The sequence below is a fragment of the Cucumis melo genome, chromosome 1 (genome assembly GCF_025177605.1).
Source record: "Cucumis melo cultivar AY chromosome 1, USDA_Cmelo_AY_1.0, whole genome shotgun sequence".
Taxonomy (NCBI): Eukaryota; Viridiplantae; Streptophyta; class Magnoliopsida; order Cucurbitales; family Cucurbitaceae; genus Cucumis; species Cucumis melo.
Window position 1 is genome coordinate 13,926,628 of NC_066857.1, and position 20,923 is coordinate 13,947,550.

The following is a 20,923-nucleotide window of genomic DNA, read 5'->3' on the forward strand; positions in this document are numbered from 1 at the left end:
CTTGCCACCCACTCCTTAACACATGACATTTTTTAGCCTTGCCACGTAAAGGTTCTTAGCAAATCTTGATCGCTTCACACAAGACCTTTGGCTGCATAGCAATGCTTGGCACTCCTCGCCTAACACTTTCCTTTGCATAACACCTAGTAATCATGGTCGCCTATGACTTGTCCTTTAGAGGTTTTCATGACCCTCTTTGTCCGCCTAGCCCTTTCCAATCCCTTCTAAACACCTAGCCACAAACTAATACTTAGCTCAAAATTCTAACTTCTTTTCCTTCCTTTGGTCGCATGCTTTGAATTCTCAAGTTTCAACACTTCAACAAATTTCCTCTCAACTTTTCTCTTTGAAATCTTAAATTCAACTTAACCACTAAACTAAACCATACTTACTTGGGTATTCTAAGGATAACTAGGGTTTACATAAAATATCTACAAACTGCATTAATGACAGTCATATACAAAATGGTAGGAAATTTTGGGGTATTCATTGGGCGAGAATGAGTAATATCGAACGAGAACGAGAAAGAGAAATGAAAAATTTGTCGAAGTGGAATGACCTTGGGTGTTTGAGATTATTTTGGTGAATTTGCATGTGGGCTCATTACAATTTGAGAGGCATGGGTAAACTTTCATTTGAGGGGTAAACTTTCAATTGGGCCTCCAAATGGAGTCTTTTGCTCCCATTTCTTAAAATGTTTACTTTTTTCTTCCTCGTGATCATAATTTGGGTGATTGGTGTTTGCCTTTTCCCTTCGTTTTGAAGGCTTCGTCTACACTTGCTTCGAGAAAACAACCAAAATCGTTCGCTATCACAACCAATTTCAAATTCCCAAATCAAAGTGCAACGCTTGAACCTTTTTCTCAAATAATTTGAACTTCGTTGTGGAAGGGGCTGTTTGTCTGCCGAGAAAACGATGCAGAAAATGGCGCAGGGTTGGTTCACGCAAGGAGGTAGTAGTGGCAGTGATAATCAACTCAAAACTTCCTCTTCGTTGCTCGCCGATTGGAACTCTTACGCAGAATCACAAGCTGCTGATGATAGCACCTTCAATATGGGAATTGGATTGGATCTCGAAAGTGCTGTTAGGTCCGCCAATGAAACTGTTTCGGGAACCTTCAACGTGTAAGTGTCTCACCGATCCCCATATCCATCTTAGTAAAAAATGTCAAATTGAATTTTGTTTATGTTTTCTGGGTTATTTCTGATTCTGATTGTGGATCATTCGGTACTCGAGTTTTGACTAATAATCTGCTTGGTGCACTCATCCATGGCGATAAGTGTTGGATAAATATGCTGTAGTGTTCCTACTAGGTTATGGCTGTTACATTTTCTCGTGAGCATAATTTTGTTGGCTAGCTGTGGGAAGTGTGGGAAATGTTCTAACTCTTGCAGTCTTGACTTGTCTTGTACTTTCATTTGTACTATTGAAAACTTCATTTAAGAATCTTTGATATCTAGCATCTGAAGTTTCATTTGAGAATTAGAGAGTTAAAAAGGGTCCTGGAGAAACAAAGAATGCCGCTAGAGGTTGCCAAACACAGCATGAAGAGAAATTCTCTTCTGGCCAGGGAGAATGTAGGTTTAAGATCTTGATTTCGAGGTCTTCAGGTCCTGCCACTCTTATTCATTCTTGTTATAGATCCTTGATTTAAATGGAGTTCCATTTCATTAAAAGTTTCCACAAGTGAAAGAACAGAGTATAGGCTCATCTTTTTTAGTTCCTTTTAGTGGAATATTATGCCTTTGCTGAGTGATTTGATTTTTTTTTTTTATTGTTTCGTTTGTTTTATATAAGTTTTTTCCCGGTTGTATCTAAGAGTATAGATTCATTTGCACATTCAAAATACTTCACGTTCTACCGAAGAAACCTTGAGGCTAGAAATGAATTGGACTGTAAGCTCTACAAAATGAAAGGTAGAACGATTTTCAAATTAATTTACATTAGCTCTTCCTCTTCAAATATTCAGACCCATGTTTTTAGGAAAATTGCCCATCCAGAAGAGGTAAGACTGCACTTCCTGGCTATCCTCTAATGCCATAAAGTCTCTTGGGGATAACTCTTGATGTACCCTAAGTAGCCTAAGTTTTTTCAAGGCATAATCCTCCAAGAATCAAGATTGTGAAACTTAAGAAAACTCGCCTCGAGTTTTAAAAGGAAAAAAGTTATGAAGCAAATAAGGAATGAAATAAACTTGTTCAATGGAATATGACTAAACCAACCTTCTACATTTTGAACAAAAATTTTATGATCAAAGGGATAAATTTGAGACAAAAAATCCAATACTGCCCCCAAAAGATGAACCTCTCCATCGGCCGTAGACCCTTAAAGGATATCTTGTTCAAGCACATTCAAAACTGTATTGAGAGGACCAATGGCTTAAAAACCACCTTCCAAAGAGAATCCTTCAAGAAGCACATCTTCTTTATCATTCACTTCAAGTTATCTGGCAGTTTGATGATCCATTTCCTCCAATGCTACGGATTCAAAGTAGTCATTTTGTTGGATTTTTGAATATGTTTCAACCTCATAGTGGGTATAAGACTCATCCATTGATTCTCTTGAGTCAACCTTTCTTGATTGTGTTTCATAACCAAAAGAGTAGTTTTGAATCTTGAATATTCTTCTTGGGTTGTAAAAATCCATTCTTGATAATTGTTTTTGATTCTTTAATTCATATAACTAATTTTTACGTTGGTTTCTTGAAAAATGGGTTTGATTGTATTGTTCGGTCCTTTGTCGATATTTCTGTCTTTGTATTCCTTCCCCAGCTTCCTTAGAAATGTCATTAGTCACTAGAGTCGCTAGAATCAAATTTTTATGTGCATAATGATAGGTTCTCTAAGAAGATTGAGCATGATCAAAACTAGAATGTTGAAATTATTTTTTCAAATCACTTGAATTAGAATTCCAGCATTGTTTTTGGAAGTAAAGTTTATTTTCTTGCCTATACCAACTGCTGGTTTTTTTCTTGGATATTTTCAAAATCTTGATATATCTTCGGTGTCATCTTTCTTTCTTGGAATTTTAAGGGTTTCACTTAATTAGATGTGTGTTGTTTGGCATTGATCACAACACTCAAAGCTCCCTCTCGTGATCAGTGTCAAAAAGAGTTTCCCGGTTTCCATCGATGACAAATCAATGTTGGCTCAAACGATCGCTCTAATACCAAATTGATGTAGCCCAAGTATTCTCAAGTAATAATCCTCCAAGAATCAAGATTGTGAATATTTTATTAGAATGAATAATGTGTTTCATATAAGAAGGGAAGACTCCTATATATAGAGTTTTATTACAAGCGGGGGGTAAAAAGGGAATTAACATAAAATATTAATTAATTACCCACAATCCATATCCATACCCAAAATATTGATTAATTACCGGTATTCTTCTTACATCAACTTTAGAATCCATATCCATTTTGATAGCAAAGCTTCATTTCTACTCTTCTGATTTTCTAGCAGCCCTTTTTCTTTAAAAAGAAAATGAGACAAATGCTCAAAGTACAAGAGAATTATACAAGAGCATTAAATAAAAACCTATGGATCAAGAGACACATCCAGACATCTCAACTAGGCTGACACCCCTCTAGCGCTCTCGTCATGTCCTACAAGCAATTTTTGAATTGTAGTAATCTGAGGCTAACAGTCAACCTTTACAAAGGAGGAAAGAGAGTACATAAAAAACACTACCCTTACAAAGAACAAAGTTAACAATGCAAAGAAACAACCTTCAGGTTTATTTAGAGATAAAGAAAAGAGATCTAGTGGTAGAAAAAGGAGACATAGTCTCAATAACTAACTAAGAGGTCATGGGTTCAATCCATGGTGGTCACCTAATTAGGAATTAATTTCCTATGAGTTACCTTGACACCTGAATGTTGTAGGGTCAGACGGGTTGTCCCATGAAATTAGTCGAGGTGTGCGTGAGCTAGCCCGAACACTTACGAATATAAAATAAAAATAATGCAAAGAAACACAAGTCAAGTAACAATTAATATGATCAGTTTTTATTTTTGAAGAGGAAGCATGTCTCTTTTTTATTAATAAATTCATAATAAAGGGACAAAAGCTCATGGTACAAGAGGATTATACAATGAGTGAAAAGATAGACGAATCAACAGATGCACCCGACATCTCAACTAGGTTGGCACCCTCTTAGAATCCTCATCATGTCCAAAAATGCAATAAAAGAACTAAAGATTGTCTTTTTTTCTAGGCTAATATAAGCCAATATAGACCGTAAGCTAATACAAAGAAAGTCACTAGAAAAAACAAGCAATACTGAAGCTAAAATCCGAAAAATAACAAAAGAAGCTGGCCACCGAACACGAAGGGTAAAGCATTAATTTGGAGGGAAAATAAAGGCCTGCCAATTCAACAAAGTCTTGTGCAAAGAGTGAAAAGTTTTGGATAAAGACCACCTGACGTTGCATTCAAACGAGCAAACTCCAAGCGATCCACCCATCTCGAAGGTTTATCTTGACATAATTATGGGTAACTTTCCTATGGGCAATTGGAATATCAAGATTAGAGACATCGTGTAAGGAATTATGATGCAAAGAATTGGGAAAATAAGTAGAAGGAGAATGTATGTTACCTGGAGCTTCAGAATCATTTATCAGGTTATTAGATTGGTTATGTGATAGATCAATTGTCTTTCGGTTCCTTTGAGTCAAATTTCTTCTAGTATAAACCTGTAGTTTAGGATTTTGGCTTGTCAAGTCAGTCTGTATTGTTTCTCCCCCTGAAAAAGAACTCTCCACACTTGGCATCAAAGAATTAGAACTCATAATTTTAGAATCAGTGATGTTTGGGATATGTGAAGTGTCCTAAAATTTATCTTTAAGGTAAGATGTCTCCTCCTGAAGAGAATTTTCGCTAAAAAAAAGGTTGATTTTCCAAAAAAGACACATTCATACCCTTAAAATACTTTTTGGTCTAAGGGTCACAACATTTGTAAGCCTTCTTATGGAGACATAGCCTAAAAAATGCATTTAACAGCTCAAGGGTCAAGTTCAGTGTGAGTAGGGTTGGCATGATGAACTTGCAGTGCAACCAAATAATCTAATTGGTAAGTTAGAGAACAGTTTTTAAGTGATTCACAGGAGTTCTAATATTAATAACCTTAGTTGGCATTCAATTGATCAGGTATATTGTTGTAAGAACTGCATCACCCTACAAATATTTCGGGACTTTAGTAGAAAACATAAGGGCACACATAAGGGCACGAACAACTTCAAATAAACGTCTATTCTCTTGCCCATCAATTCCATTTTGTTAAGGACTATCATGACATGTGCTTGATGAAAAATACCCATTTCATATAAGAAAATAGTTAGTTGTTCGTTGATATATTTAGTACCGTAATCAGAGTGAAGGATACAAATTTTAGTTTGGAACTGAGTCTCAATCATATTATAAAATCTAACAAAAACCTATTTTACCTCCGACTTGTTAGTTAACAAATAAAGCCAAGTTAAACGAGGATGATCATCTATAAAGGTAACAAATCAACACTTTCCACTATGAGTTAAAACTTTAGACAAACCCTAAACATCAGTGTGAATTAAGGAAAAAAGGTGAAGAAGCCTTGTAAGGTTTGGGCAAATAAGTGGATCGATAATGTTTGACAAAAATGCAGCTTTCACATTGGAAAAAATGAACAATCAAGACCCTTAAATAAATTTATAAACAAATACTTCAAGTAAAAGAAATTAGGATGACCTAACGTACAATGCCAAAACATTATAGTTTCTTTAACAGAAGGAAAACATATACTACTCAAGCCTTAAACTTGTTTATGACTAGCTGCAACTTCTCAAAGTACTAGAGACCACCAATCATCCTAGCCCATCCAATTGTCTCCCCCAAGTCCTGATCCTGAAAGGTACAATGAGTGTCACAATAGACAACACGACAAACAAATTGCAAGCTAATTTTGGAACATGAAGAACAAAATTCAAGTAAGTTTTGTAGTTAGAGATAGTTCCTTGTCTTACAATAGGGGTGAGATTACCATTAGCGATATGAATTTCTTCATTGCAATATATAAGAGAGTACGATGCATATAAGGAAGAGTAATTGGTCATATGATCAGAGGCTCCAGAATCTATAATCCATGGAGATGAGTTTATGCAAGAGAGGACTTGAGGAAAATTACCTTGATTGTGCCAAGGAAACACTAGGATTACTAGATGAGGAAGTAGTCTTCAGGAGTTTCAAGATTGGATCAATCTGCTCCTTGATAAACAGATTGGAATCATCAATGTTTGCATTTGAGGTGTGTAGGTGGGAATTTCACTCCCCTGGCTTAGAATCTTTCCAATTCACAGGGTTTCCATGAAGTTTCCAACATGTTTCCGGTGTATGTCGGCGTTTATTGCAACGGTCACACCAGACTCGAGGCTTTTTATGTGTCTTGCTGGAGTGATCAGAGGCATTCATGGCTGTTTGTTTGATCACCAATGCAGAACTTCCTATGGAATCAATAGGCTTTTTTCTAATCATAACATTAATACAACTTTCTTCCTTGCAAACTTCAGAAAAAACGTCATTGATAGATTGAATAGTGGTTTTACCAAGTATTCGACCGCTAACCTCATCAAATTCAACATTGAAGCTGGCAAGGAACTTGTAAATACGGCCGTCTTCTAAAGTTTTCCTTTAATGCTTTTGATAATTTGTAGACTTCCACTCGATCAATAGAAAAGATCTAGGTCTTGTCAAATCTTTTTTAGGTAGTGAAAGTATTGTCATTGAGCAACCTCCTTGGCGTATATCTCCTAATTTGATATCTACTAAATACCTGTGATTAATTGCCTAAATTAGGGTACATCTTTGTCACAACAGGCAAAGTCCTCTTTGTGGGTAGTCTGTTGGGCACCTTAGAAACTGACCTGTGGAAATCGTATAGGCTAGCATATAATGACTCATTGTTACTTTACAAATCTCTATAAGCATCCTTATTCCATCCTTATTCCTGATCTTTAGTTACTGTTTTACTGGGTAAATTGGAAGTTGAGAACTGCTTTACAATCAGTGCCAGAAAACAAAATGACCATGGATCAATTGGAGAAGAGATATTAGAAGTCTGAGAAAGAGAGAAAATTGTGCATGGTTCAAACTGTGGTTCGCTCATGTTATTGATTTTGTGTTTGTTTTATTTTCCATGATGTTTCTTTGAGAGGGGGGAAAATGTTGCAAATAATTCGTTTATCTGATTTTCGTTCAGTTTAATAATAAAATGCCTATGCAGTTTGTGTTTCAGGAAAAAAAAAGGAAAAGAAAAAAATTACTGAGTAAATTGGAAAGCTCTTCTACCAAGGTTCAAATATTCAAAGGATGGCAAGGTATCTTAACTAAAAATATCGAAAGCCAAAAGGACTCATTCTCCAAGTGTTTGACTTGGTTTTCAAAATACATTGGAAATGGCACATATTTTCCTTCTTAGTCTGGGAGCTTTAGAATATGAAATAATTTTCGACCAATCAAGTTACTTTAAAGCTGCCAAAGCCAAATTATCAATTTCCTGCTACTAGAAATGTATTTTGTCATGTAAGAAACTGGGCAATAAACACCTGAATCCACATATGAGAATAATCAGCGAGGTTATTGTATAACAGGCTCCAGGTCCTTCACGCTACAGCCTGCAAAGCTTCCAGATTCACTTCATTCCAAAGAAAATAACACCAGCTGAAGCAAAAAATGATTTTAAGGCCATCTGGTCAATACTTCTTAAACTTCTAGGAATCACCAGTAGGTTTCGTCTTGAAGGGACTACTTATGTATTGAAGGATGCTATCCTTTATGCTGCCTCCTTTTTTACCCATCGTTGTTTGTAGTTATTTATTCACATCAGTCACTTGTTTAAGATATGTAAATTCTGATTGCTTTGGCCTTCGTGCTTGAGTACAGGGTTTCTAAAGGAGTGAGAGAACTTCCTGGAAACTTCCAATCTGCCACTAGCAATGTTCCCTCAGGAAAAGCCCTTATGTATTTTGGTTTGTTTCTAGCAACTGGGGTTTTCTTTATTTTCATTGCGTTTACAATGTTCCTTCCTGTCATGGTTCTGATGCCTCAAAAGTTTGCCATCTGCTTTACGCTTGGATGTTGCTTCATCATTGGATCCTTTTTTGCTCTCAAGGGTCCGAAGAATCAGCTTGCACATATGTTCTCAAAAGAGGTATGCTTGATATTTCTTTCATTACATTTCTATCAAAACCCTCTCGATATTTTAGCTGATTCGCTTCTGTTATTTGTTCCTTTGTTTCATGATGCAGAGACTTCCTTTTACAGTGATCTTTATTGGTAGTATGTTGGGCACCTTATATGTTTCCATGGGCCTCCACAGCTATATTCTGTCAGTTTTCTTCTCTGTATTACAGGTATTTAAACAAAATACCTTATCTTTCTTCATTATTGTGCAAACTTTTATTCCCATCATCCAGTTAGTATCTATCTACTTTAGATTAGTGATGTAATTAATTTTAATTAGTTTTCTTAATTGTTAAGGTTTAGTTTCCTAATTGTCTCAGTTAAAGGTTTATTTTCCTTTTCAGTTTCCTAATTGTCTTGTTTAATTTCCTTTTTAGTTTCTTAATTGTCTTAGTTAAAGATTTAGTTTCCTTTTTAGTTTTAGGTTTGTAACCTATGGAATTAGGCTATAAAAAGGCATCTTCTCCGTCCTTTTCTATTCATTCAATAATTGAAGTATTTTTAAAAGAAACAAATTTACCAAGATTTAAAGTATTAGTTTAGGGTCCTTGAACTTTAAAAAGCATCTCATAGGTTTGTGAACTTTTAATTTAGTATTTAAAAGTTTCAATTTCCTGAGCTTTGAAAATGTCAGGTTACATTTCCAACATTTTGAAAATTTTAAAATGTAGCTAATATTAAGTATAAAGTTGAATTTTATGTCTAACAAGACCTTAAAGCTTTTTTTTGAACAAGAAACATTTCATTGATGAACGAAATATCCAAAAGCATAACCAAAAGCCATGTATTAGAGGGAATACAAAAGATTGTTCCAATTTGCGGCAAGAAAACTTAAATTGTGATCTTTAAGAGGCTGTAACTGTTTGCACCAATTAAGAGCATGGAAAATGGATGATTCTTTGATAACAAACCCTAAACTTTCAGTATAGTGTCTAGTTGGTCCATGAATTTAATAAATGTCAAGTAGGTCAAGAGCTTAATTTTTTTTGTTTGAGGAGACATTCTCATTTATTGATAATTAATAAAGCAAAAACTCATAATACAAGAGATTATACAATGAGCAAAAGTGAAAACAAAAACAAAAAAGGATCAGGAGGTGAACCGGACATTTCAACTAGGTTGACATCCCCTTGGCACCCCATCACATCCAACAAAATAAAGTACCAAACAAAAATAAAAAGAGCCCAAGTGGGATTTACACACAGCCAATCCAAACCAATAAGAAACATTCAAATAAATCTAACAATACTAGGAATAAAAGACTGGCAAAAAGGAGCTGCCAAAAGGAGAATCATTAGGGGGCGTTGCCCAAATCTGGATCTTCGATCAAGGAGGAAGGATGAATGCCTGCCAATTTAGTAAGATGTCTTGCATTGAGAAGGCATTGAATTGTTTGCTTAGAAAGCACCATGAGGAGGCATTCAGCCGTGCCTGCTCGTACCTGTCCGGCGAGGAAGATTTATTGTCAAAGTCCCGTTGGTTTCTCTCAAACCAAATTTCTGCCAAGATTGCCTTGATAGCATTGCACCAAAGCAAGGACACAATTTTCCCCATAAGTGGACCAATAAGTAGCTGTCTAACATTATTCTTGCAGTCTTTATCAAGGGACCAGCTGAGATTAAAGGTGTGAAGGGCCTATTAGATACAAAATTGAAATATCAAGAACCTATCGGACAGAAAATTGAATGCTTAAGAATCTATTAGAAATTTTAGAGCCTAATTCCTATTCATGGTTTTGATTCCATGGAGATTAGACTTGTCTCCCGTCTATACATATTCATGCCTTTGATTCCAAAGGAGATTCTGAAATTAGTTTGAGTAGCGTGGAGCTTAAAGTTTTTATGGAATATCAGTCTAATCTCCATCGGAATCAACCATGAAAAGTGTTTGAAGATCCTTATCTTGTGGACTCTTTTGCTGATACTTTCGAGGAGTTATTTAAGGATGATGTCCAAGATAATTTTACTGTGGCTTCTCAACTTTTATTGCCAGTTATAATTCCTTCCTCAGTTCCTTCAAAGTTTTCATCTTTAATTAAGGCTTGTGAAATACAAGTCGAAGGAATTCACTCTTTATCCCGTATCATAAAGTTTTAAGAGTCGAGGCAGCTTTTTTGTCAACTAGGGTTGGATTTGCTGATTCAAACTTTAAGAGATTCTGGGAGTACGTACTTTCTTTGGGGTTGCTTTATGAAAGGTAAGTAGCTTCTTGTTTGGTGTTTTTGGAAGTTTTAACTGGTGGCAGTTCAATATTACTTGTTGGACTCTGTTTTGCTATCTTGTTGGAAGATTTTAGAGCATTAGGAGAAAGGTTCTCTTCAAGTTTCTAGGCGTAGGTTTGTCATAAATTTCTTTGATCGAATCTTTAGTTCATGCATCTAGTTGGTGCATCATTGAAGAGTTTCAGTTTGCTCTTTGTTTGTCTTTTGTTGGTTGGTGGTCGTTTACAGGTTCCTTTGGCAGTTTTGTAGTAGTACAGCGTATTTTTCTTCTTCTTCTTTCTTTTTTTTAATGAACATTGTTGTTTTCATTAAAAAAAGAGTAGTCGAAAGAGGCTAGTCGATCAAATTTGTGAAAGTTTATTTGGTTGTATTTGTTTGCTCCTTTTTCTCCTTTTCAGAGATCATATCTCCTAAATTTTGATTCCTTTAACTTCATCAATGAGAATTTGTTTGTTTCTTTTTTAAAAATCCTACCAGACATAGTTTATAAGGGCCAAATAAACACAAATTGAATAGTTCGAAGACATATCAGACACTTCTGTAGTTTGGAGATCAAATAGACACAAACCTATAAAAATTTATGGACTAAACTTTTAATTTAACCAACCATAATATATCGAGGGAGGAGGACCATTCTAAGACTGTGTCTAGACAACTCCTGCCGACGATACACATATTGTGTGTTGTACAATATTTTGTTTGACATGGAAACATATCTCTTTATTAATTAATGATAACAATAAAGAGCCAAAGCTCAAAGTACATAAGGGATATGCATGAGCAAAACCCTAGGATCAGGAGGTGCACCAGGACATCTCAACTAGGTCGACACCCATTAGCGCTCGCAGCATGTCCGAATGCTAATTATAAAGAATGGATTACAGCGCTTGAACTTTATAGGAAATCACAGATAGCATGAAAAGACTCTTGTGTCGTTTAGAAGATGAAGGCCTGCCAATTCAGTTGTATCTGTTGAAGGGAATATTCTTATAAAGCTTTGGATAAAGAACACCGTGACGAGGCCTTTCTTCGGGTGAAACTCAAGGCTATCATTTCAGCTTGCAGATTTATCAAGGAAGACTAATTGATTTCTTTCAAACCATAATTCTATTGGTAATGCCTTGACCGCGTTGCAACATAAGAGGAGAGCATTTTTCTTCATGACTAAACCCGTCTGAATTTGCAGCTCATTATTTCTGATATTATTGTCAAAAGCCCTAAAAAATGTTATATTTGCAGCAGCCACCAGATTACAGGATAAGGACAGCCAAAAATAGTTGCTGAAGATTTTCCTAGTAATTGAGACAAAAGAGGGGGTGGAGGGGACATGTGGGGTGAAAGGTAAGGGGATGGGAGCTTTTCCTGTAACACTGAAGCACAGTTCAGACTTCCAAACAGCATGATCCACACTGAAATATTAACTCTCTTCAGAAATTTAGTTTTCCAAAGACTCCTTTGCAGTGCATTGTCATTAGGTGAAGCTGTGGATAGATGATTGACTAGAGATTTAATAGTGAAAGAGTGAAAGAACTGCTTTTCTCGAGGAACCAAACTCTTTTGTCTGAGGAGGTATTTAACATTTTTCACGTCCAGTGAACTCAACAAAATCTGAACTCCATAAGGTCTTAATCAGATTGTTGTTGATCACCTATTGCTTTGATTCATGAATCAGAACCATATTTGTATTTGAGCTCTTTAATAGTCTTTTCAGTGCTAATTGTTCTGATTTGCTTTGAAGACTTCTTGTGTTTCACTAAATAATCTTCCTACTTTCTCCTTTCTCAAATTAATTCAATCTTACAGGCTGTTAAGAAAGGAACCAATTCTTGAGGGAAGCTTGCAGCTGCCTTTTTGCAAGATTCTTTGGATTATGGAGAAAGAAATGGCTTGGAAAAATCTGGTTTTGAAAGGTGGAATGTTGACGACCTTAACCGATCATAATTGGAGTGTAGTGTGGATTGCAATAATGTGTAGTCATAAATCTTCAAAAAATTCTTTATCATATTCAGTAAGCAAAACCATCCTTGTTTTGAGACTCCTGAGAATATATGAATAAATGATTAGATTTTCCAGAGGCACTTCGAGCAACATACCTCAGAAACCAACCTGATGGGGTTCAGAATTTTGTCAGTCTCGTAGCTTCCTTCCCATCATAATTGTTTTTTTTAAGAACTTCCAATCAGGTTTTTGGACTAGACCTGAAATTAAATCAACAAACCATTCTAGTTGGTGCCTGGATAAACTGAGAATTTTTCGGAAATCTACATCTTCGATGTGAAACAGCCCCTTTTCAAACCAAATGCAGTAGTAGGAATCTATGATTTTGCAACTCTTCACTTACATTTCTAAGTTTGTTGAATACGCCTGAAGTTCGCCAAGGAAAACCGTGACCAGAAGAGAGGGGGGCGGAGATGAGAGAGAGGAGAGGAAGAAGAGAGGGGAGAGAACTTACTTCATCAGGCTGACATGTGTTGTACTCTAATACAAAACGAACTCAACAAAACCATTCTATGCTTAAAACCCTGTGGCTTCATTCCTTCCATTTGAGCCACAAAGTTATCCTCATTGGACAATCCCACAAAAAGTTAGATTTATCTTCAAACCATCCACCTTTTGAGGAAAGCAAATGGACAAACCTGGCTCCTTTTATATGGAAAAGCCAAGCCTTTCGAGCAAACTTACAGTGATGAAAATATGATCCTAAGAAGCATAGATATATATGGATAGGATGGGATATGGTGATTAGTCCATTTCTCTAGTAGGGAGCTTTTCTTTGCATCTTATCAACAGTGTTCAAGCTTTTATAGATCACGGACTAAAAGAATTTCAGCTTTTCTTGGACTTAAAACCGCCAGAAGTAGTCCAGGAGAGGAAACTTTGCCTCGGGTGTTTTAGTATGGTGAACGAAGGCTGATTTTGCTGGGACCACCCGAAGCCTCTAGCTTTCAACAAATTCTGTCGTGGACATCAGGACTACATTGCCTCGGGTGTTTTGGTGTTCAAGCTTCCTAATTTGAACAGCATCCACCTTCGCTGTTTAATTTCATGACCTCTTTCGAATAATTCTCTTCCTAGTGGACATCATCCCAACAATCAATCAGCTATCTTTTCTTTTTTAATATTTTTTTGAAGTTGGTGCATAGAACTTCAGGAAGAGAATACTCACCCGACTGTTTTGTTTGGTCACATAATTCTACATGTGATATGCATGCCAATCTCAACCTATAGTATATTGATAGGAATGCTATAAGGGTATTAAGAGTATATTAGTAATCAGCTAGGAGTTGTTATGTTTGTTGGTTATAAATGGAGTAAGTGGATTAGGACTTGAGAGTCCTCTCAAGAAAGGAGAGTTTAAGAGTGTCTTGTAGTTCTAATATTTATATATTTCATCCATTTTCGATTTCCCGTTTCTTTATCATACATGACACAATTTTCAAATTGAAACGTTGTGGTTTCTCCAGGTTCTTGCACTTGCATACTATGCTGTTTCATATTTCCCTGGAGGGTCTACTGGGATGAAGTTTCTGTCATCTGCTCTTACGTCTTCGGTAATGAAATGTTTCGGCAGGTGATCTCAACTCCACTGTAGCGTTCAGTTGGTGTACTGCACATTTCTCTCCCGATTAGAGATCTATGTTAAAGTTCGTAAAGTTTTGGAATTGCTGAATGTACAAACCAAAAGTATTAGCAACAGGCACCATTTTTCTGTATTCCGATTTGGTTGTTTCATCCCCATCCTCACATTGACTGAGCTATTTAGCAACTGTAGAGAGTTCAATTAATGGGGAGAAAGAGTTGTGAAGGCTTTAGGGCATTAATGTTGCTATTTGCTACCAATGCCATCACAATTTGAGGGCAATAGAGAATGAAATTAGTTTACTTTTTTGTTTTTGAAAAATTAGATTACTTCATCCAGCTTACTTATTATATATTGTCCATTCCTGCGTTAAAAGGCTACCACGCTCTCATTATATTATATCATCGTTATATTTGAATTGAAGTCTTGTATTGTTTATTAATGGAGTATCGAATCTTTTCCCTCTACGGAGGTAAATTGTTGTTTTATTAACAGAACTGTCTTCAAATTGTTAAGTCCATGCATTAAATTCATCAATAGTGTTAATTTCTTCAATTAACGGGCTCACAGTGAGATGAAGTATGTTATAGTTCGGTCTTATACAAACACATTGTATAGAATACTCCAACTCACATGTTTTCATATGAACGATTTGGATCCAAATTGTTTGTAACACTTACGACGTTTGTTACAATCATAAAGTAGATCATTTCCATAGTGCTATCATGATAAAATACCGAACTTTAATCCATTTACTATAAACAATTTAGATTATTACTTGAAACATGATCTACTTGTATGTTTATTATATAATATTTCATGTCTTGTTATTACAAATTTGTAGCCAACGTAATTTTATCCTACACCTTTTTTTTTATTATTTTTTAATATAGTATTTGTAATAATGGTTAAGATTTTTGTAATAATATAAAACCTTATGATAATTGTTATTATTATTATTATTATTTTAAAATCTTCTATTAAGAGGGAAAATAAAAAAAATATTAATAAAAATATCTATCTTTAAAAAAATTAATTTATCACATTTATCATTTAAAAAAAAAAGTTACTTTATACAAAATCTTTTAATATCATATTTGATTTATCATTTTAAGAAAAAACAAAATAATTTATTTTCTACAAAATTCTTTTAATATCACATATTTATTTATGTTTTTCATTTTAGGAAAAAAGCAAACAAATTTATTTTGGACAAAATCTTTCAATCACATTTTTACTATTTTAGAAAAAAATTAATAAAAGTACATAATATCTAATTTGATTTTATACTTATTAAATTTTCCTAATTTGTGGCATATCCCTGATATCTATAAATAGGGACGTTTGGTCATTTGGAAATGAGAAAAAAATTGTTTTAGAGAATTTCTATTAGAAGAAAAAAATGTTTATAGAGAATCTTTACGAAAGAAAAAAATTATTTAACAGAAAATCTCTACGAGGAAGAAAAAAATTGTATCAGAGAGAATCTCTACGAGAGGAAAAAGAAATTTGACTATTTAGAGAATCTATGCAAAATTTTCTTTTCTTGAAGAAACCTATTTCTCTACAAAAGGTGGGTTATTAATTTTTTTCGTTTTATTGTTTTTATTTTTATTTATTTATTTGTCTTTTTTTTTATCCTAAATCTAATTTGGGAAAACATAGTTGGAGGTTATATTAGGTAAAAATTTTATTTTCAATACTCCACACCTCATACAACAATCGATTTTCTTCGAGATTGAATCCTTATTTTTATTTTTCTCTTGTTTAAACATATAGAGAGAAGAAATGTATAAGAAAAATTTCCTTCAAATATCGGAGTAATGACAATGAAATAAGACATAATAATAAAAAAATCTTTGTTTTTCTAACTAAATAAATTTTACAAGACATTAAATTTGGCCACCATTTTCTAAACGGGTGTTACGGGATGCTAATATCTTCATCGTACACAAATGAATCCCGAACTCAACTCTAGTTTTTTTGCAGACCATTTTTTTTATTTTATCTAATACCTTCATCATTCCGCGTCGTCTTGAGTACAATGGCAACACTCATGAATAATCTTGGATTTGTTCGGTAATAGATAACTAATTATTATATCAAATAACTAATTAACTATGAAAAATTATATCAAATAACTATTAACTATGAAGTTTCAGAGTATAAATTCCTAATAATCCAAAGTAAAGGAACAAAAATTTAAGGAAATTGGGAAATAAAAAAATACAGAGAAATTGAAGTTGGTGGGTTGTCAAATGGAGGATAGAATTTCGTAAAACTATATGTCTATCTATATTTATATGTAGGAGGGAGGCATCACGGTGCTAGGAGACAACATAGTGACATTGAGGCGCACATGTGCCTGATGAATCACACTAACACTCGAAGCATTGTGGTGCTGCACAAAAAGGTACCCTTTTGAAATTTGCGTCGTGTCGTCGCGCGTAGTGGTGTTGTGTAGCAGTGTTGTGCACCTCATTTGTTGCTGTTGAAGGGTCGTGAATGGCCTGTGCCAGCCCAGGAGTGCTTTCTTCATTTTTCATTTTCTTTTCTTTGATGCTTTCAAAGCCTTATCTTGGTCTCTTTAGTCCCTTTTAATTCAAATGCTCAATCCTACCCTATTGATGCTTAATACTTGCAAAATCATACAGAATAATCACATAAAGTAGCATGTTTTTTGTGTTATTAGCTTCATTAGAAAAGAAAAAAAAAAAAAAAACACAGTTAACTTGCATACCATTCTCCACCTCATAAGATAAAATTAACCTTACCATTAGATTTCTCTGAATCTTTGTAAGACTAAGTGCATCTCGAGAAAGATACACAAAAATTTCTTATTGTTCATAAATACTTTGAGAAAGTTTTTAATTTTATACTCTAACGTAACACTATTGATGAAATAACCAATCAATTGTATGTTAAGTCTCATCTACGTAATTATTGTCTTTTACCAATAAAAAATAATTAATCATTTATTCTCAACACTTAAAATATGTTAGGATACTTATATTTATTCTCAACACTATCATTCTTTCTAAAGTTTCACACCAAATATATGAGGAACATTCAATTAACATTATGTCCCTAATTGGTTAGGTAGTAAATTTTTTAAAGTTATATTACATCATTTATAATGAGTAATACATCGTTAATATTAAATATGAGAGATATCCATGTAAGGACCCAACTCCTTATACTAAGCCGAAGTCATTACTAAATATAAATAACATGATTTAAGTCATAAAGTTTAGTTAAACCGAATAAAACCTCAGAATTTTATTTATAAAATCAAATCAGGGTAATATGCGAAATATAAATAAATATTAAAATCCTGCTCGGGTCCTATCTACTTTTAAAGAAATGAAATAGTAAATAAAGAAGAAAATAAAACTCAAGTACTAAATGTTTAAAACGGGGCGTAAGCGGAAGCAGAAATCCCTATGGCTCGCCACGGTCACTTCTGGTCGCTTGCCAGCTTGCCCCTGCCCCTACCTCGGCCTCTATCTGAAAAACATGACATGGAGAGAGTGAGTGTAACATACTCAGTAAGGGACCCACTACTAGTCCCACTAGGTGCCTGTTAACTTCCTATTAGAGTCTTGAAAATGGTACCCAATCTCTGGCACGTTCCCAAACACGTGCAACATGCGCTCCCGTAGGAACGAAAATCTGGTCTTCGGTGTCCCGGGGGAGCACCTAGGACATATTGGTCTGTAGTGAACCTGGAGAAAACACTAAGACAATCGGGCTGCGAGGATCCCGTCGAATCACTCGAATCATATCTATATCCATGCTAGACTGGCGTCCCGTCGGACTACGCAATCCTAAATAGGTGGTGATCCCGAAGAACACCCATGCAGGTACGACTCTAATAGGCTAAGCTAACAGGTACCCTAACCATAGCATACATATACATAACATGATCATGTAATCATATCAGTCTAATCATCATCTCACATCTCATCACAATATCACATTACCATGCCATCATATAAAACCACATCATCAATCACATCATACTCTCATTAATTTACATGTGTTATATAGTCTAGTCCTTAACGTGCATAACTAGAGGTGTATGCGGTCTCATGGTTCTAGTCATAGAGCTAGTAGTAGAAATCTGTTACCTAGAGATTTGCTTGACGAGTCCTAACGGCCAGAAAAATGTGCTTTCCAAGCAGCGAGGTCCTAAATGTTTAATACGCCAATTTTCATGACTAACTCGCCAAATGACCCAAGACCCAAAAATGTAATTGAGACAACTTACCCTAGGTCAAGGTTGTAACGCTTGAGCTCTTGCTGAAGAAATCCAACGCTCCAAGTCAATTGGTCCAAGGTGTTCCTTAAGAGAAGTAATTTAATTTAGTCCAAATTAAATTATTTAGGTTGAAATTCAAGTCTCGACTGGGTATGCAAAGGAACCGGAGCAGACTGGCGGCTTAAGGACAGGCGGGTCGGCTCGGCTAGAGAAGTAGGAACCGGCTCGGCTTGAAGGCTGGATCGGCTCGGACACGGCGCGGACAGGTGCGGCGCGGCGCGGAGAGAAGCGGCTCGACTACGACGCGGACGCGACTCGGCTTGGGCACAAGTGTTGTGCGCGTGCGGCTCAGCTGGCGGTGCAGACACGGATCGTTCGGGTCGCGGGGCGGAGATGCGACTGGGTCGGGTTTACGCGTGAACGAGGCGCAGCGCAGGTTTCCAGACTCGGGCGGATCGATGGGGTTCGCGGGTCGGTGAGGAGGCGCAGTCGCGGCTTGGCTTCGTCGGCTTCGACGGGTGGCGCGGGGCGATCTGGCTAACACTGCGACTGCGGGTCGACGACTCCGCTTCACACGAGACAGCTGGTGCGGGGCGGAGACGCGATCGGGTCGCACAACAGGGCGCGGCGCACGACTTCCGGATTCGGGCGACTGGCGGCGCGAGTCGGCTGATTTGTTCGGCTGATCTGCAGGGACGCCTGACGGCGGTGTTTGGCTGAAGGCGGCGCTCGGCGGCGAGCGGAAGGCGGCGGCGACACTTGCTAGGGTTTTTCCAAAATTTTTGGGTTGCTCTCTCTCTTTTTTTCTTTTCCTAAAAAGATAGGTTTTATTTTTTTTTCTTTTGTTGCACCAATCCCAAGGCTCCTTTACAGGGAGAACCCAAAATAAATTTCCTCTTTCTTTTCCCTTCAATTAATTCAAAACCAACCACCTTCTCTCTCTCCAATTAAAACTCCCAATATCTTAAATCCTCAAAATCACCCAATCACAACATTCCCTTTCAAAAATATATATTCTTTTCCAAATAATATCTCACCATTAATTTAACCAAATCAATTTTCCCTCTCCTCCACCCAACTACCTTTAATCTTCACCAAATAACTTTACCAAATTTATTTTCCAAATAAAACAATTATTATCCAAATCAAAATAATTAACTCTAAACCTTAATTAATCACAAAGTCAAAAATAACCAAATTCCTCAAATAAATTCGAAATTTTCATAATTACACTTAAGACCATAAAATGAAAAATCCAATCTGTTGGGGCGTTACAATCAACTGACAATTAATTACTAACTTGTCTATACAAGATCATTAATATTTGTTGAAAAGTCATACATTATGATAACTCTTATCAAACCTATTCAAACATCTTTAATTGTCTAATTCATTTCTCAAATGAACATATACAAATATGAAAACTCTTTGCATCTGACCTTTGAAAGTTCACTTGTCTAGATGCATTCTTTAAAATTCTTTTCATAAAAGAATCTAATAATTTATTTTACATATCTCATATGAAACAATGAACAATAGTTAAAGACTTTACTACGACGATGAGTGAAAAGATTGGCCTATAATCTAATTTCTCTCGACAGGATTCAGTATTCACCATCTGCCATGAGTCTTACTTTAAAGACCAACGGCTAGGCATCAAGAAGAAGAAGATGATGATTGAGGGCCTGCTTATGACTTGGGAACAAGAGAAAGAAAGAAAGTGGGTGAGTGGGCTAAGGGTTTGCAACTTCCAATAGATAGACTTCTTTCTAAGTCAAACCCTAAACTTGACTTATATAACTTCAATTTTTCAACCTCCTTTAGCCCAAATAGAAAGACACAACTTAAGCCTAAACGAAATATGGATTTAAATATGAAAACTGATAGAAAATGAAACAAAATTACCTCCAAAAATAAATTCGAGTCATTAATCCCATTTATTGTAATTAACGTAACCAAGATGAAGTGTAATGTCGAAAAATAAGCTAATTTTAAATTTAGTTGTCTTAAATTTGATTTGAATTATGTTAGAATGGTTGAGGTGTTATTTTGAGATTTTGTGAGAGAATTATTTGATTTTATGGAAGGTAAGATTTAATTAAATATTTATTTGGAAGAATATTTAATTAAGCAGTGAAATTTGGAAATTTGATGTTAGAAAAGATTTGATATTGGTTAATTAATTTGATAAGATTTAGGATTAATTATATATGAATATATATAATTAAATTTTTAAAGATTTTTATTTGTTGTTTTCGGAAAGTAAAAAGATGATTTGATGGATATTAAACGAAGAGAGAAGATTTGATTTTACTTTATCGAGTCGATCGCTTCACTCCGAGTCGTGTACGCGCAAGCCGACTCCTCCCTACTCTAAGTTGAGTTGTTTCTTCTTCCAATTGTGAGCCGAATTTCCTTTAGCCAAGCCAATGCTTTCTTCTTATCTAGTTCAAGCCAACTTGATGTTTTTGGTAAGTTTTTGTTTGGGTTTTGGTATGCCCAACAATTATTAATTTTTGGTCCTCAATAAATTTATTTTGGATTAAGTTGGATTATTTTCTTAAGTTAGATTATTTTGCTTAAAGGTGTAATTGGCAAATTGTGGAACAATTAATTAGTGGAATCTTTCTCCATTCAAGGTTGA

At 35.5% G+C, this 20,923-nt stretch overlaps 1 protein-coding gene across 2 annotated transcripts; it reads left to right on the forward strand.

Moving 5' to 3' along the window:
• Positions 1–528: 528 nt before the first annotated feature.
• LOC107990925 (protein transport protein SFT2-like) lies at positions 529–14,339 on the forward strand. 2 transcript variants are annotated; one of them, XM_051089687.1, is made up of 4 exons: positions 529–1,125; positions 7,918–8,185; positions 8,283–8,387; positions 13,903–14,339. In XM_051089687.1, the coding sequence occupies exons 1-4, from the start codon at positions 917–919 to the stop codon at positions 14,011–14,013; spliced, it is 693 nt and encodes a 230-aa protein (XP_050945644.1). In that variant the 5' UTR covers positions 529–916; the 3' UTR covers positions 14,014–14,339. The 2 variants fall into 2 exon arrangements, with proteins under 2 accessions (XP_050945644.1, XP_050945649.1); XM_051089692.1 differs by lacking the exon at positions 13,903–14,339 and adding an exon at positions 12,242–13,883 and having other exon boundaries at positions 676–1,125.
• The last annotated feature ends 6,584 nt before the right edge of the window (positions 14,340–20,923 follow it).